This window comes from Trichoderma atroviride, chromosome 3 (assembly GCF_020647795.1).
Source record: "Trichoderma atroviride chromosome 3, complete sequence".
NCBI lineage: Eukaryota > Fungi > Ascomycota > Sordariomycetes > Hypocreales > Hypocreaceae > Trichoderma > Trichoderma atroviride.
In genome coordinates, this window is record NC_089402.1 from 420,526 (window position 1) to 437,450 (window position 16,925).

Genomic DNA, 16,925 nt, shown 5'->3' on the forward strand with positions numbered 1-16,925 from the left:
AAATGGCTAGACAGCTGCATTCGCCAACTATAGAATTTTTAGCAGCAAACTCACCATGCAACAGGGAAGAAAACCCGGCTTTTTACGGCATTGCGGCTGGAGCAACATTTTATGCTTAAGCGTCAGCGGCCTTTTCTCCGCACCGAACTCTACTCAGAAATGATCTGTAGATTACGCCTTTGCCTCGGATGAGCGGAGTAAATGAATGCTATTTATATAAGCTCATGGCAAACTGAACAGAAGTTGCTCTCAATGCGGATGCATACGTTTCTGCATTTTGGTGGAAATTAATCACAAACAATCTCCAATATACCTCAGAGCCTCACAATGACGCCACCAACCGGAGACGAGAACACGCCTGTGCAAGTTACCAAGACTGCTGACGGCATCACTACCATCACCATTAACAGACACCACCGCAGAAATGCAGTTGACGGCCCTACCGCACGAAAGCTGACCGAGGCTTTTATTGCTTTCGAAGACGATCCTAGTCAAAAGGTGTGCGTCTTCCATGGCGCCCATGGATCCTTCTGCGCCGGCTTCGATTTACACGAGGTTGCCAAATGGAATGGTCCCGGAGACATGGACTACATGGGCCCAATTGTTGATGGCGGTCATGCCGTGACCGGTGACCGCCAAATCGGGCCTATCGGCCCCTCTAGGCTTCAGATCAAAAAGCCTGTGATCTGTGCAGTGGCAGGATATGCTGTTGCAGGAGGCATGGAGCTGTCTCTCCTGGGCGATATCCGTGTCGTTGAAGAGGATGCTGTTTTCGGCATTTTCTGTCGACGCTTTGGTGTTCCACTCATCGACGGTGGCACAGTTCGGCTCCAAGCAATTATTGGTCTCGGCCGTGCCTTGGATCTGATCCTCACCGGCAGACCAGTTGGGGCTCAAGAGGCTCTCCAGATGGGTCTTGCAAACCGCGTTGTTCCCAAGGGACAGTCTTTGGAGGAGGCTACGAAGATTGCTAGACAGCTGCTTGGCTTCCCCCAAGAATGCATGAACGTGGACCGGTCAAACTGCTACTACTCGGCTTATAACGCGACGTCGTTTGTGGATGCGCTGAGAAATGAGTTTGCGAATGGATCGCAGGTAATTACGACGGAGAGCGTCAAGGGCGCGGCCCAGTTTAGTGCCGGAGCTGGGCGACATGGTGTATTTAAAAGTGCAGATAATTCGAACCTTTAGACGTCTATTCTATAGCACGTCTTGATTTATTAGTCTTCAACAGCTAGAGCCGTTTCTAACCTTCCATGTCCGTCAAGTTCTTGTTGCGAGTAACACACTCTTCAACTCTACTTATTTTGAATGTAGATTCAATGGAAATGTCAACTTGGACCGATGTCTGCCGCTTACATTGAGAAATGGAGCGTTCTAGTAGGCATTTCCTAACTGTATGCGGCTGTAGTAAATTTCCATGTACGAATAGGCGCGCCTTACATTTTGCGGAGATGGCGCTTATGTAACTTGCCTGTATAAAAGAAAGTAAGAAACTTTGCATTCCATGGATTTGCTTCATGCACGCAAACATATGGCTGTGCTGTTTGTATTCATAACTCGGACGAAAAGATTCGCAAGGCTGTTTTATGTGAAACGCTGAAATGTCGAAGCTCGCAAGCGACCCTGGCGAGAAATCGCTTACCAAGCTCTTGGCCACTCTCACAACTACTCTGCATGACACAACTTACGTCTTCGCAACTCTTACCGACACATCGAAACTCCCACCGTTAGCTGAAACCCAGCTCTTGTTCAAAGAAACAGAGGGAATCACAGTCATTGTCAGCCAGGAATACGCGGAAGCACACAAGATTGATTTCTTCTTCCCTTGCAAGATGATTACGCTAAATGTGACGTCAAGCTTGGAGGCTGTCGGGTTCATGGCGGTCATAGCGACGAAACTGGCGGAATACAAAATGGGGGTTAACCCGGTCAGCGGCTTTTATCATGATCATTGTTTTGTACCTCTGGGGAGAGAGCAGGAAGCAGTTGAAGTTTTACATCGATTGGCAGAAGAATATAAGCAAAAGGCGCTGGTAGACAATTAGTTACCGCGCATGATTAAGATGCCTAGCATGTAGACACAGCGTTGAACAGGTCACTATAACAAATAAAGGTAGTCTACATGTATGATCAGCATTATGGACATGCACCCTTTTTTCTCTTCTTTGAGCTATAATAATGGACCAGTGGGATAACATTTCCACAAATGATCATTCTGTTTCAGATACCCAAGGAAGGCGCCCAAACGGTTTGCAAAACAACTGAGACTGCAAAATGAACATCCACTTACAGTATATTATAAAACTCCATGAAAATGCGCTGAATTAATCCTTTACATATTCACGTCATCGCGTTGTAAACCACTTGGCACCTCAATGTCCATGCCATCTCCAAGATAAAATAAGCTGATTGTGTGTGTCATAAAACTATCAACCTATAAAACAATAAGAATACTTCAATCTTGTGCTAATAAAATCCAAACATGTCATGAGTGCAATCATAATCATAACCTTCAAAGGGTATAAAGGAGCGGCCAGCCGCGTCATATCAATCTGCTACCACGTATTTCGTAAAGCCCTTTCCACCATTCAGGATTCCATGATTGGCTCGTTTGCAAATAGGAACTCGCGCAGCAACTTCCAAGCGTTTTCATAGACAGGAAGGTTGACAAAAGCGCGGTTTTCCGAGACGCTATGGAAGAAACGCTTCAAAAACTCCTTGTCGGCATGAACGTTCTGCGTATTGGCCGCCTGGCCCAAAATCAGAGCGCAGCTGAAAGTAATGTGAACAAAGAACCAAAGCCTCTGGAAAGCTCCATTCAACTTGAGCAGTTCCATGTATGTTTGTAGAGCAGATCGGCATCGGTTCAGGTAGTACTCTGTAATGTCGCTGTCTTGGGTTTCATCGCCCGTCATGGCTGGCCTATATAGGCAGACCATGACCGAGTCTGAGAAGAGTCGGAATATATAGTGTTGGAGATAGTCATTCTTTGATTGGCATTTGGATAAATCTTGTAGATGAGGAACCGATCGGGTCTCGATGACGTTGACAATCTTTCGGAAGTCAAGAATCGTTTCGTTGGGTAGCCGCTCTCCTGAGAACTTGGCCTGATTCTGAGAGTGACTGATCTTGTTTGCAGTCACAAACAAATGGTGAGAGCTGTCGAAGAATGAATAGAATCGCGGCGAAGAAGTGGTCGATGGAATGGATTCAAGGACAGTAATTCCGGACGGTCGATCGTAGCAAAGGGATGAAAGAGTGTCTTGCCAGACTAAAGAACGCCTGCAAATTTTGGATAGCATTAGTCATGTGTCCACAAACAGTCTGATGACAAAGGCTCTTACCATATAGAAGACTTGATAATGGCTTCTTCTCTTTCTTTTGTATTGCTGATAGTGTGTGGATCTGGCGTGCAGTGAATGCCCAGGGCTTGGGCAAGTCGTATTGCTAAGCCTAATATGGCACACGGTGTGTCAGAAAATGACTCGTGAAAGCAGTCAAAGAGGAGAATATGCGGGATTACTCACCCAACATGGACCACGACGCCCCTGCGTCTCCCTGGTTCCTCAAGTAGTTTACCAGCATTATCAAGGTCTGAACAACCTCTATATTTGGGTACGAAGTGAAGTTGCATGATCGTAAGCATTGAAAAGAGCAGCATGCTGTATACGAGTATCAGAATCAAAATTCCGAAACAGTGAATGTATTACACCAGAGGCTTACCAAAAACCCATGCTTTCGTGGTATCAAGCTGCCCTTCTATCGAAGCAAGTTGGGCACCGCATGCCAGCATTCCGAATAGCAATCCAAACCACGAGATTGGATACACAGAAAGGGGTTCTAGGAAAGCATCGAGGGGAGTATTTCTTCGCCTTTGAAGAAACTCCTGAAGTGAAGTCTCAAAGTTTAGTAAATTTATAATCGAGGACTCGAGGTGAAATAGAGATTCTTGGTATAGTCGAAAGTGGCTTGAAACCAAAACCATTAGCTCAAAGTCTATAGTGTAATGGAAGAAACAAATCAAGGCTGTATTTACCTCAAGATAACGTCGTCTTCTGGCAAAGCGCTGTAGACCTTTTCAATGCCATCACCTGGCATCCACAGATTCGTAAAGGGAAACGTGGTGCTAGAGTTTTGAAGGCACAACAGTTCAAATATTGCCTTTGGGTCCATCAAAGGTTTCACCGAAGAGTCTTTTCCTTTTTGACCTGCCATTGAGAAGACACCAGGTAGAGACTCCGAGCCCAGATGCACCTTTGTACCGTACGGCAGCGCCAGGTCAACAAAGACGCCCTGAGCCATGGCAGAAGCCGTGGAGTTCACATTGGCAGCTTCTGACTGTTGCTGCTCCCTGCTATCCAGGCTCTGCTCGGAAGTGGATGGATCCGCTCCAGCAAAGGTATTGGTCGTGTAGTCACACAAATCGGGATGCTCCCGACTGATGCAAGTCCCGCATGGCTGGTTAAGGTCACACTTGACTTTTCGTCGTCGACACGGATAACAAGCCTTTGCGGTGCGGAATCGACGTCGTCTAAATAGCAGCAGGTCGAAGTCTCCCGCTGGGATGTTTCCTGTTGAGTCGCCTCCAGACATTTTGATCGGGAAGCAGCGTGCCAACGAGGTTCGCCTGTGAAACATGAAGCTGAAGATATCGGATCGGGTTGAAGAGGTCGAGTTGAGTTGGGTTGTTATTGTTTTTGGTTTATTCTCCCGAGTTATCTCGTTTCTGTAAGCAATTGGTCTTTATTGACCTCCCTTTGCGTCTTCCCTCTTTTATCACATCTTTGGTGAGCGCCTTCGACTAGTGCAGCCCTCTCGTGTTTCGTATTATATCGAGCTGTTTATAAGTCCATGGTGCCTCATATATCCCAAGCGAAGGCATCACCACTCAATAAGCTAGGCCCCCCCCCGAGCGGCTGACAAGGCACACGCCGAAGGGGGTGTCCTCGCTAGTCTCCACAGATTAACCGAATCGATGCCAGCTAGGACAGACGCCGAAAGCCACTTTCCACTGGTGGGAATTAACAAGCTAGGCATTCCGAGTTGGAGGCGTAATACCGAGCCTCAATCCTCCTCGTGTAGAGGAAATAGACGTCACGTGAATATCCCGAGAATTGTCGCTTCACAGCTGCATCATTGACGGAAATCGCCGAAGAACCTCCTACGGTTGCTGAGTTCCTTGTTTTGCTTGTTAATTCTATTTTGAAAGCTGAAAAGTCGTCACGTTTATGTAATCCTTTTTTTCGCCTCCAGGAAAACTTTTCCTATTGATGCAGGGCAGCCAACGGGATCTCCCGGATTTTGCCATCTTGAGTGTTCAACTAACTAGAGTTTACCGTGTCGATATCTGTAACCTTGGTGTTGAGTCTTGGTTTCCTAGCTTTGCCGTGACTCAAGCTCCCGCAAGCTAGTCTACCAAATCTATTTCCATTAATCCCCGTGAGTGCACGGGCGGTCAGAGTTGCATGTTTGCAGCCCTGTAGTGGGTCGACATCTCTATAATCATCCTGTGGTTCGCTAACCACCATCCTGTCGCCGCGCTTAAGCAATGACCCGGTACGTGATCCCGGGGCCCTGGATGGATAGATTAAGAGTATCGTGCCACCAGGGGGTGGCAACGTGGCGATATAGATTCGGAAATGGATAAAGTGACTGCAGCAGTTTCTAGAAAGTGAAAATCCACGTAGACGTAAGCGGGAACTGTGTATGCCTTGGCGATCGAGCGATAACTGAGCAGCTGATGGAAGCAATACGAGGCTGTTTCGTTGTGTACCTATTACATGTACCTAGTTCTATATGGCATAGTTAGTCGTATCTAATTTGATAGATAGAATACATAAATCTCACTATTTACTATACAAATAGTAACGTGTGTCAACTAAGTACCTAGATCTTCTCGTATTAGATGATCTTTTTCTAAATTAAACCACTGCGACGAAGTAGAAGGGGGCTAGCTTCGTCAGAGCGAGAGCCGTAAACTATGACGAAAACCGACACTGACAAATTCAAGAATTGCCATCTCTTTTGGCTGAACGTATGTCTCCTGCCAATCTGTACAAGGGAAAAAAACCCGCCGTGGCCTATCTTGGGTGGCAGAATAGTGTTGTGAGGACTGTTAGTTGAGTGAGTAAAGCTGGCTAGTTTGCCCGCAACGCCCCATCCCTTCATCTAGTAATGCTGAAAATTTTTGAATGCTTTCCCAAAGTAGGTGGCGGACAAGCTACTGTATGGTGCAATAAGAAGATAGCATGGGTACACTGTAATCGCCGAGTGGCGGCAGTTTCGACGGCGATAGAAGGCGGGAGGATCTAGTTGCCAGAAACTCGCACCAGCACCCTTACACTCAGATTATTACGGCTATCGGATCTTTCGATATCGAGCTTGAACATAAGAGCCGGACATTTTTCCCAATTCGCTGCTTTCATCATATTTTTTCTCGCATAACTGGGTATGGTTGGCCCTGCAACTTGGATGTTTGAGCTGACTATTCGGACAAGTCGGACGAGGTAACCTCTTTCCGCTAATACCCGCCGCCAACAGGTAGCATTGTTCCTCAGCATATGGCAGTTGTTGTCCAGCCTCTGCCAAGAAAATACTGGTGGCAAGTTGTGGCCTCAGTTGTCCATGCCAAACAGGCTCTTCGCAGTTCCTCAACCAAGCTGTCTTGTCAACGACCCCAAAACGGTCCACAGCTTCTCTCTCCACGGCTAATGCCGAAGCGCAAGCGACAGGCGCGGTGTTTAGAAAGCGACGGTGCCAGCGGCCCCACAAACACCCCCGAGTTGATGGCGAGACCGCCCCGGACAGTGACACAACTAGGTTTCACATAAGGGAGCCTATCAGAGTGCCGGGGAGCTTTGGTGGTCCACTTATAGCCCGCCGCGCTTTGGGCTGAGTTCCACCAGTAATGCCGAATTGTCTGCGAAAGCTGGTCATACATATTGCCTAGTTGGGATGGGCTGGTTGACGGGGATAAGCAGGGATCATCGAAGCCACCCAAAATCCCGTAGCTGTGGGCTGTGGGCTGTAGCGTGAACCGATCTGCCTGATCTTGAACTGAGAAAGATTTCAAGGCAAAAGCAAAGGGTTCCACATTGAATTGAAGGATTCACTTACTATCAGAGGTTTTTACATTTTACAATCTTACTCAGCCCTACAGACGCTGCCAGTGTTATCGGGAGATCGCAACGTGAATATATGCGTGCAAGCTTGTACAATTGAACGCTCGTTATAGTATGTGCATAATCTTGTCGTGTGTGTTGAAAATCCCTGTATTTCCTGATTTTCTGTCCCCCGCTTGCTATGCACGAATTTACTGTAAGAGCAACTGTATGTCAGCTCACAGGCTCGTATCTCGAAATATTTCCTTTTCGACGCGTTGATCAAAATAGATTCTGTTTCTCGTTTTCTAGCCTATAGGATTGGATTGCCACGTTTAATTAGACCAATTGTGTTCCTGAACTAGACAACCCTTGCGAAATGTGAGGAAAGCAATCTTCAATCGGCAGCTATCAATGGAAGCGAGCATGTCACTACAGGCATATCGAAATTGCACTGAATTACTAGAGAAACACCTTACCCGCCCTAATCTGCATTTGCAACTAGGAAGCCATACCTACTGGCATCAAAACTCGGTGAGAAAATGACTCAACTGGAACGGATCTTTTAGCCTTATCCGAGCTGGAGTCATAGGGCTGGCAAACTTCATGCGCGATTGGTCCTAGAGTTTCCCTCCGGAGAGGTGAGACAATAGTACACATGGCCTTTTCTTAATATAGGTCTTAGTGGAAGAGCCAGGATCGGTGTATATCTCCTTGCTCTGCTTCAGGAAAAACTGGCATGGTTTAGCTCTCCAAGGACAAAGCTATGCGCAGAGTCCAACAACTGCAAGCTCATGCTAAACACCCGGCGGGTATTCGACTGTGCCGTTTAGCTGAGATAGGAATGTGGTCCCCAACATCCTTGCTTAACAAAGGTTCGCAACAGGGGTGTCGGAACTTTTACCACAAGCCCTCACGAGCAGCACGAGAGGTGGATCAGCCCACGATGAGGAAATAATTCAGGGCTAAGGTGGAGGTGTGCGGCTGAAAATGCACGTACAATGAGATACGGCCGAGTGGTGATGGGGCCCGGGGGGAACCTCTTCTCCATGGGGTACCGGCCGAGAAGTGCGTCAGGGGTCCCCAAAAGATATGGCATCTCTCGTGAGAGGAAAGTTGCAGCCATGTCAGCCCTACCTGCTGTCTCAAGCGCATCAATGACAGCCTCCCTGGATGGTCGATGCGTGGATAGTCACTCCACGGAGATGTTCTAGACTGCGGCCCAAGAAGCTATTGTCATGCCTCTCATTATTGAGAAAACAGGCTAGCTCCATCTTGGCTCTCGGCATATCTTGTGTATCTCATCCGGTGTTTCTATTAAAGATCTCGTGATGGGTTCTATTCTGCCTTGTTCACGATGGTAGGTCACAGTATGCCTGTTGCTCCAAATCAGGCGATTAGAGCCCAAAGTGCTGCATTAGCTCTTATAACTGTTCGGCTCATCGCTCTTCTGACAAAGATGAGATTCCCAAAACATACCTAGCGAGTGCGAATACGAAGAGTAATACATACCCCATGTATTGTGGCGTACCATATTTAGTATATCGAGTTATCAGAGATGATCAATGCTGCATAAATGGGTAGTTACTCATACGACTTTACTCTTGCCGTTATTACCAACGCCGTCTTCTATGAGACTGAGAGTGCTCAACGCATGTTGCTCATTATATTATTAATAGCTATATCTATACATTTAGTAAGCATTTAACTCGGCCTGATATCTATCATTTCCAAGCATTATTCCGTTCCTCTCCAGCATTGCGTGTAGGGTATCAAGCTCATGCTTATCAAATTCCACCTTGTCCTCACCTAAGCGCCCATCCGCGGTATTTCCCGTCAGTGTCACTTCTTCAAGAAACGGAAATTTAGCGACCGAATCTATCAGGCGGATCATATTCGCAACAGACTCGTACTGCGCATCTATGAGCTCAACATGACGGATAGATCTGGGTAATAGGTTGACCAGAATATTTGTGTGATAGTCTGGGTTTGCAACTTCCGGAAACAAGACCGACGTTCCGTCAATTTTAAATGTTTCAAGCTGTGAAAATTCTTTGAGAGATAGAATCTGATCGCCATCATCACACAAGCCAGAGAAACAGAACATGCCTGTCTTCTGCCTTTCTCGGTGTCCCAGGTCAACTGAGATAGAGCGGAGCGTATGTTTATGCAGCGCCAAGATCTCAATCAACTCCCTAGGCGTCACACTAATCTCCTGAAGGCCAGCATATATAGTGTGGTGTTTGAACTCGAAACTCTCTAGCTGTCCACAAAGACGGACTATCGATTCTAACTGGGTCTTGGATATGTGACCGCCATCAATCGTTAGCTTTGTCACATTGCTGAGAGAGAATCGGGTATTTTTAGGCTCCTCGTCGCAATATAGACCGTAGCAAGGGCTTATAGTGAGTTCTCGTATGTGAGGCGCAAGCTCAATAATTCCTCCAAAGTATCCAACAGATATTCTCCTGATATCGCTATGGCCAATTGTGAGCTGTTGTAGCTGATGCAAAGACACCCGTCTTGGAACTTGCGCAGCCATTTGCTCTAGTAGTGTGAAAGCCCCGACACCGTCGTCGGCATAAACCTCGTGCGTAGAAACATCCATAATCTTCACATTGGGGATCTGTGCGATAATGAGCTGCGTCATGGCCTCGTATGGGTATTCCTCTAGCCAACTCCCGAGGTCTATGCCCAGTCTAGTCGCTACATCGGCAAAGATGCTGAGATAATCTTCTGTAAGCTCAAACCAGTAGAATCTGCTGAATACGATTTCCTGCACGTATCCACCAAGTTCAGGCCGCAGACTAATAGATCTAAGGAAGCTGGCCATCTTCTTCATCTTTTCCCACGAATTAAAGCGAGAGTAAAGAACAGGCGTCGCGATGCGATTAAGGGCTTTCGATGCTCGGCAGACAAAAGACAGTGTCTGAGAGTCGAGATACCGATGGTTCGAGAGCTGCCGACAGATGAGCTGGACAATCTCCTCAGGGAGGGACATGAGCGGGAATGGCTGTGCCATGGCGCGCAGAGCAGGGAGAAGTTGAATGAACGCTGAGAGGATGTTGTGCTGCCTCTATGCGTGATAGATAATATGGTCAAGGATACAGTCTTTCGAATTGACAACACAAGAGAAAGATCTGATGCGTCATGCGGCGGCCAGATACGAAAGTCAGCCCTATAAGAACGCGGCAATAGCGGCATGACTCGTACACAGACCCTTGTACGGACAAGGCGCAGCATCGATAGAGCTGATTTAACTAACTGAGGCGAAGTAAGCAAGCGCTACGAGCTTCGAATCGCCTTGGAGAACGCCCAAGTCATTTCGCGCCCGTTATACAGCTCATAGTCAATGTCTGCTATGCGAGGCTTGACTTGAACGGATGCGAACATTTGGGGAGAAATAAGATCTCAAGTCCATGCACAGTTGTCTTATGACTTGGCTCTGTTAAAAGCTGACAGCCTGGGGTTGCCGGGTTCCACTTGCATGCTGAACTTTGTAAACTCCCCGGACTTGTCCATCGTTGTTTCAGCCTGTTTGCGAGTTGAGAGCCGCATGAGGAATTATCACATGTTTATTTTCTCACCTTTGAGCGTTGTGTGGAATATTCCGTCCATGCATAGCTGGATCCACGCCATTGAGCCTCTGCTGACACCGATATTTACCTACAGTGTAAATTGTAAGCTTTGCCAAGAACTGCAACAATGTCCACTTGCCGGATAGTATACTGCGCTGGATTCGGAAACCGCCAAGTCTAGTCAGCAACCCAGATGCCGTACGATCGATGGAGTATGCTGCCCAGTATCCACCTCTTCGTCTCCAAGCTTACCCCGGGCCCTCCCCCGGGCTCGTATATCGACCAAAGAACTGCTTACAGTTTGACAGGGATATTTGCCGAAGCGCCTGTTAATGGGGAATATTCCACATGCAGCAGACGACAGCCGAATTGAAGGATCGATATGCAACGACTCGTCTCAAGTCCCACCTTGGTAGAGCCGCGTCTTCCCAAAAGGGGAGTGAATCTTCGAGAAGGGATGCATCTCATAAGAAAACTTGATTGCTTGTCAAAGCCCTCTCAGCTGATGATCTGCATTTGTCACAAGTTTAATCATCAACTTACTGTTTAGAGTTATTGGAAACGAATAACACCTGTCAACTTCTAACATTTCGGAACATGCCTTATATTATTGGAGCAAAATTTACGAAACCCTTGTTCAATAATACGCCGTAAAAAAAGAAAAGGCCCGGTTGTGAATAAGCTACAGAAGTTCATCAGGGTTATGTCCATTCCAATATGGCAAAAGCTTTGGCCTCTCAATCGCCAAATTTAAACACACCCTGGTAAATAGCCGAGCGGGTATGCATGGCCGGCTTTTCTCTCAGCGTCAAGCCGCTGCAACAGAACTTTTGCGCGGGGAATTTGGAGCGTGAACTAAGCTACTGACACAACTAATACACAACTAACACATGCAATTCTCTATACCCTGAGGCTCAGCAAAACCGATAGACCGCCAAGCTTTAGTTTGCAACCGAACGACATGCAGCGCCTCTATTCTCAACTTTGGATTCAATAGGCTCAGGATCTTAATGATTCGAAGGAGTGTATTGGTAAGAAGCTACCTAAGGCTACATTTTCATTGTGATACCTAATATTACAATGATTGATTGACATTTTTTTTTTGTGATATGTTTTACTGTTTTGGTTTGCGCGCAATATTCTCCGTACCCTCAGCCCGGAGGAACTAGTAAATATCCTTATGGTCAGCCTTGATCATATCGGCGCCCTTTTCAGCCACTGCGTACACAGAGTTCTGAATGCGGCAATCAGGGATCAATGGAATAACAGAGGCATCAATAACGCGGAGGTTGTGAACTCCATGAACCTTGAGCGAGGGATCAACCACGCCCTGCTCAATATTTTTGCTTAGACGAGCAGTTCCGACGGGATGGAAAGCAGTCTGGCAGCGATCCAAGACTGCACGCTTCATCTCCACCTCTGAATGAAGCGGCATCGGCCATGGCGACTCTGACAAAACATAGTCCTTGAAGCCCTCACCCTTGGTCAACACATCGTAGGTGAAGCGAATGCCCTCGCGCATAGCAATGATGTCGAGGTCATCGGCGAAGAAGTTGAGGTTGATGTAGGGTTGCTCGAGCGGATTGGCGCTCCTCAGAGTAACCTCACCGGGACCTGACACAGGACGGACCAGATCCACGACGACAGTGGTGTGTTCACCTTCCGGAGGAGGAGGGAAGTGCCACTGGAATGCGCTGCCCCAAAGACACACGAAATCGAGCTCAAAATGCGGCTGTCCTTCGGGTGAGAAGGGATCCTTTCCGCCGTTGGCCTTCTTGGCCTTCTGATAGTTGGGATCTTTCTCCAGATATTCGTCGATTCGCGGGAATCCCACAACTTCCAAGAAGCCTGAGCCAGCAGGACCAGAATGATCTTTCTTATACTGGGCATGCATCTTCTCATTTTCAGGGCCCTGCCGGAGAACAGCAGTATCCATACCAACTTCGGGCTTAACACGCAAGACAAAAGGAACGGCCGGATGATCCATGAGATTCTGACCAACATGACGCGAGTCAACAATCACGTCAATGTCAAATTTCTTAAGCTCGCGCTCAGGACCAACACCACTGAGCATCAAGAGCTTGGGGCTTTCAAAAACGCCCTCTGAAAGGATAACTTCACGGTCTGCGTAGAGCTTGATGTCCTTGCCGTTTGGTAGAACAACTTGCACGCCGCGGCAAATTCGATCAGCGTAGCTGATGAGCAGCTTCTTAGCGTGAGTCTCGGCTAGAACCGTGATGTTTGGTTTGTTTTTAAGGAAGAGGTAGCTTCCGGAGCGAACTCCCTTATAAATGGTATCGCAGCAGTGGTAGAGACCGTTCATGTCGCCATCATAGATGTTTTCCGTAATAGGCTTTCCGCGTGACTTCCAAGCCTTGAAGATGTTTTCACGGAAGGGCTTCATCTCGTCAATGAGCTCGGCGTGAGAGATATGGATGGGGCCTCCACCGCCAATCTTCTTCAGCTCTGGCAGATACAGCTTTGAATCATCATGATAGGTGGCGCTTTTGCGAAGGTAAGGGACGAGAGGGTCCCAGGTCCATTCTTTACCTCCCCATTCCTCCCAGCGATCAAAAGTAGGCTTGCAGCCTGGAACCCAGGTGAAATAATTCAATGACGAACTTCCACCCAACATCTTGCCTCGCGTGTTGGGCTTTTCAACACGCTCATAATCGTCACGCTTGACCATGGTAGTCTTGTAAGACCAATCATGTTCACTGTTTCGCAGGTTCATGGCGTTGGAAGGTGTGGTAATCTCAGGGTGTTCTTCAGGGTTACCGACACCGGCCTCAATCACCAAGATGCGAGTCTTGGGATTCTCGGCCAGGCGACCGGCAACACAGTTGCCAGCCGTACCTCCTCCAACGACAATGAAGTCGAAGTGGTCGCCGTCTTGAACGCCGGCGTTGCTGCCCATGTTGCTGGATTGAATAGGCACTGTCTTATGAGATGGCATCAAGATGGGTTGGAATAAGCCAAGCAAAAGGGCTACTGAGAGGCTTCTTGCTTTGAGTCTGTTTGCTTGAAGAGTAAAGTTTTTTCAAAAGTGGCAACCAAGGCCTTTTTATACCCATCATCCTCAGCTCTAGTGAAAGTCTTAACTAAAACCCTATCGGTATACCTGATCTGGCTGGAAGCAAACTTTCGAGGCCCCGAGAGGACGGCACAGCAGGCTACACCAAACTCTGCACTCCCGTTAGCATCTCAAGTGAGCGGATTTCAGATCTTGCCATATTGCTCTAAACCCCGCTCCGAAGAGGGGTTGATGATACCTCCTTCCGTCGTATAGATCTCACCCATGACGGGACGTCGATCTTGCTGGGTGGAACTTTGAGTTTTTGAAAGATATCCAACCATTACACTAGAAGCTGTGAACGTGACGGCGCCGTGTAGGATCGGAGATGGCGATAAGTGGATAGTTCTATATTCCCTTCACCCTTTGGGTCTCCGAAAAGAACAAACTGAACGAATAGGAAGCTACATTTTTAGGTCCATTGAGGAAACTTGGTGTTTAGCAATATAAAACGACCTTGAGGGTGCTTTGTGTTTGGTTCTATTGGCTGTGGCTATCACTACGCTTCTCCTGGATTAGCTTGCGGTGGCGTTCACGACAGCTCAGCTTGCTGCTATGTGCCCTGGTGAACTTAATTCGAAGCAGTGCCCAATGACGCCTCCCCAAGCTATGCAGATTTACGTCAACCGCCGTCAAGTCTTTCTGCTCTCAGCCAAGGCCCAGCGAGGCCGTTGAAGTACTTGATGAGCGGCTGGCGCTATAACGCCGCGTGTGCAATCGTCGATGCATGCCAGCTCGGGTTAGGAAGCTCGCTCACACTTGCTACACTAGGAAACTTAATGCTCCAAAAGATGTATGCTTCGGCCAATAATTGAAGATATTCACAATCAAGGCGGCTGAGGATGGGACGATGGAACGTGATGCCATGGTGGTTCGCAAACGTGTCTCTGTCAGACTCGGCCAAGACCGACCTCAGCCGCATGAACCGAGCCCAAGCCATTGACGAACCTAATTATGCGCGGAATTGCCAGACGTTTTCAAATGACGAAATCACTTTTTTTTTATAATTATTCGAAATGGCCTGATAACTTTCCCCCAGTCGCTCTCGCTTGCACATTTTAGGCAATATTAAGCATGCTACAAGTTATAGGACTTTATAGCTTAATTAGCTGTCTAGGCATGATTTGCGAACCTAGATTTCATCATGTGATATAATTGCCAAGTAATTTATCACAATTCTCAGACTGTATATACGAGTTGGCATAGAATAAAAGCTCTAACCAAGGCGGCTAGATATTGCAAGCTTTGGCCGTATGGGCTCGAATGGGGTGGCCTCGGCTGTGATGAAGCGGGATAGTCATACCGACTGCCTATTACCCTCTTTCTCCTAGAATTGAATTGAGAGGTTTGTGAGTCTCATAAGAGTGACTGTTTTTGTAGAATTGAGCTTCCCTGGAGCTAGAATCATTCTATCTAGTAGCTTAAATGACTATATAACAAAGAAACTTTATGTTTCATATTGAATCACGTTTGTTATTTTACCATCGAAATGCGTTCTACACAAGAAGACTCTTGACGAGATAGCTTCTGATTTACACCAATTTAGTTAGAGCACTAAAAGAGGGGACAAGTGGCCAAAAGCTCTCTTGCTCTATTTTTCCAGCGCGAGTGGGCAAGCCCGAGCCAAGCCTCTGCTCATGTTTGCAGCTGACGTATATGCCAAGATGCGTAAACTCAAGTTCTAGCTATTGGTACACGTAGCTTATCGGAGAACAGTCCGATTCTAAGTGAGAGCGAATCCCCAAGCGAGACGTAAAGATTAGGAGACTGCGAGGTGGGAAACTCCGCTACTTACAATGGTGATTCTTAGAGTCAGTCTACGCCCATGAATCCGGCCAACCGAGTGTTGCCACTGTGATGGCGGAGCAAGCCAGAAGAGACTAAAGTCGCCAATCATTCCGTATATTTGGACTGCACGCGGTTTAATTTGAATGCGCTTAGTAGCAGGTCTCTGCTATCAAGTAATCTAGAAAGCAATTGTTGTTACAACCATCTGTGACTTAGCTTAAGTTCATAGTCTTCCTTGAGGAGCAATACTTTTTGTTCAAGAACTGATGGCGTAGAAGTCGTTTTCTGCAACTTCAACTCAAAACAGTCAAGTATACAAGTCCACTGTGAAGATGGCTCGTTTCCGTAGACAGAGATTCGTATCCAACCTCGACTCTTGGTACCAAAAAGTCTCCACAGCTTCTCTGTGGACCTGTAGCTTAACAATTATACGTAATTGCTGCTTGAACAGGCCGCTTTATCCGTCTCTCAGGGCGCCTGAGATTGCGCCATCTGCAACTTCCGGCTGGTATGTAGTGACTTATCGCGGAAGGGGGGCATTTCTACTCATCACATTTGCAAGAACAAATGCTGTGCTTTGAATCGGCACGCTTGGTTGTACCGATCACTCGTCATAGACCCAGAATAAATCACCAACAACTTGTCTATCCTATTCAGTACGATGATCTTATAGATGGTGTTGCCAAGTGCGGCGATGCCGTAAACTATACCACCCCTTAGCTTCATCCAATCACTATAGATTAGCAGCAAGCAAACCCACTAGCTTAACGGCTTTTACGGCAGAACGCGAGAAATGAGCGAGTGGGGACCGAAAGCCTATGAGTAGCCTACATTAGTCTGAGAGCTATGAATGAAGAGAGATCTGTTGGTGATATGGCTGAACGGGCGTCTGGGCCGAGCTTTCTCCATCTCAGATGAAACATTGACGGTGAGGTACATAATTTTGCATTCCTAGCGTTATAGCATGATGAGGAGCGGTTATTGAGATGTTGTAGGCTACATTTTCCCCCATTTTAGATTCCAGTTTCCCAGAACTGTGGCAGCGCGTTTCTGAAGCGAAATAGAAACCACGCTCAAAATAAGAGTACTGTAGAAAACTAGATCTAATAGATATTTATTACTGAATGAATTATATTGAGCTATAAACTGGGTCCATTAAACTTGATAGCTAACATATTAGTGTGGCTGGGAGGAGCTGAACTATAGCTTGGCCAAGTCCGGCCATCCTTGCCATGCTTTGCCGCTTTCAAGACTAAAACGCCAGTTCGACTCCCTCATAAAAAGTTACCACTCACATGAAACCAATGACCTACCCCTCTAGCTGTTGCTAGATCGGATGAGGTCTCCATTAGGATCTAAAAGCCCTGGACTCTACGTGGCGTT

At 47.2% G+C, this 16,925-nt stretch overlaps 5 protein-coding genes across 5 annotated transcripts; 2 read left to right on the plus strand and 3 right to left on the minus strand.

The window, feature by feature from the left end:
* The first annotated feature begins 55 nt into the window (after nt 1-55).
* On the plus strand, nt 56-1,342 carry TrAtP1_005355 (uncharacterized protein). The gene has a single exon (XM_014088915.2). The coding sequence runs from the start codon at nt 328-330 to the stop codon at nt 1,189-1,191; it is 864 nt and encodes a 287-aa protein (XP_013944390.2). The 5' UTR covers nt 56-327; the 3' UTR covers nt 1,192-1,342.
* Nucleotides 1,343-1,491: 149 nt separating this feature from the next.
* TrAtP1_005356 (uncharacterized protein) lies at nt 1,492-2,138 on the plus strand. The gene has a single exon (XM_014089385.2). The coding sequence runs from the start codon at nt 1,605-1,607 to the stop codon at nt 2,046-2,048; it is 444 nt and encodes a 147-aa protein (XP_013944860.1). The 5' UTR covers nt 1,492-1,604; the 3' UTR covers nt 2,049-2,138.
* A 254-nt stretch (nt 2,139-2,392) lies between these two features.
* On the minus strand, nt 2,393-5,180 carry TrAtP1_005357 (uncharacterized protein). Its single transcript, XM_014089384.2, has 5 exons — nt 4,040-5,180; nt 3,727-3,971; nt 3,531-3,665; nt 3,348-3,456; nt 2,393-3,285 (listed from the first exon to the last, which is right to left on the minus strand). The coding sequence occupies exons 1-5, from the start codon at nt 4,639-4,641 to the stop codon at nt 2,592-2,594; spliced, it is 1,785 nt and encodes a 594-aa protein (XP_013944859.2). The 5' UTR covers nt 4,642-5,180; the 3' UTR covers nt 2,393-2,591.
* Nucleotides 5,181-8,796: 3,616 nt separating this feature from the next.
* TrAtP1_005358 (uncharacterized protein) lies at nt 8,797-10,125 on the minus strand (the record flags this gene model as incomplete). Its single annotated transcript, XM_014088945.2, has 1 exon — nt 8,797-10,125. The coding sequence occupies one exon, from the start codon at nt 10,123-10,125 to the stop codon at nt 8,797-8,799; it is 1,329 nt and encodes a 442-aa protein (XP_013944420.2).
* A 1,721-nt stretch (nt 10,126-11,846) lies between these two features.
* On the minus strand, nt 11,847-13,598 carry TrAtP1_005359 (uncharacterized protein; the record flags this gene model as incomplete). The annotated part of the gene is made up of 1 exon (XM_014089383.2): nt 11,847-13,598. The coding sequence occupies one exon, from the start codon at nt 13,596-13,598 to the stop codon at nt 11,847-11,849; it is 1,752 nt and encodes a 583-aa protein (XP_013944858.2).
* Nucleotides 13,599-16,925: the final 3,327 nt, after the last annotated feature.

Bases quoted from the DNA above. Each gene is read 5' to 3' on its own strand.
- TrAtP1_005355 (XM_014088915.2), top strand. From the start codon at position 328: ATGACGCCACCAACCGGAGACGAGAACACGCCTGTGCAAGTTACCAAG.
- TrAtP1_005357 (XM_014089384.2), bottom strand. From the start codon at position 4,641: ATGTTTCACAGGCGAACCTCGTTGGCACGCTGCTTCCCGATCAAAATG. The intron at 3,666-3,726 runs GTAAGCCTCTGG...ACTCGTATACAG, and splicing joins CACGAAAGCATGGGTTTTTG to CATGCTGCTCTTTTCAATGC. The intron at 3,457-3,530 runs GTGAGTAATCCC...GTGCCATATTAG, and splicing joins GGCGTCGTGGTCCATGTTGG to GCTTAGCAATACGACTTGCC.
- TrAtP1_005356 (XM_014089385.2), top strand. From the start codon at position 1,605: ATGTCGAAGCTCGCAAGCGACCCTGGCGAGAAATCGCTTACCAAGCTC.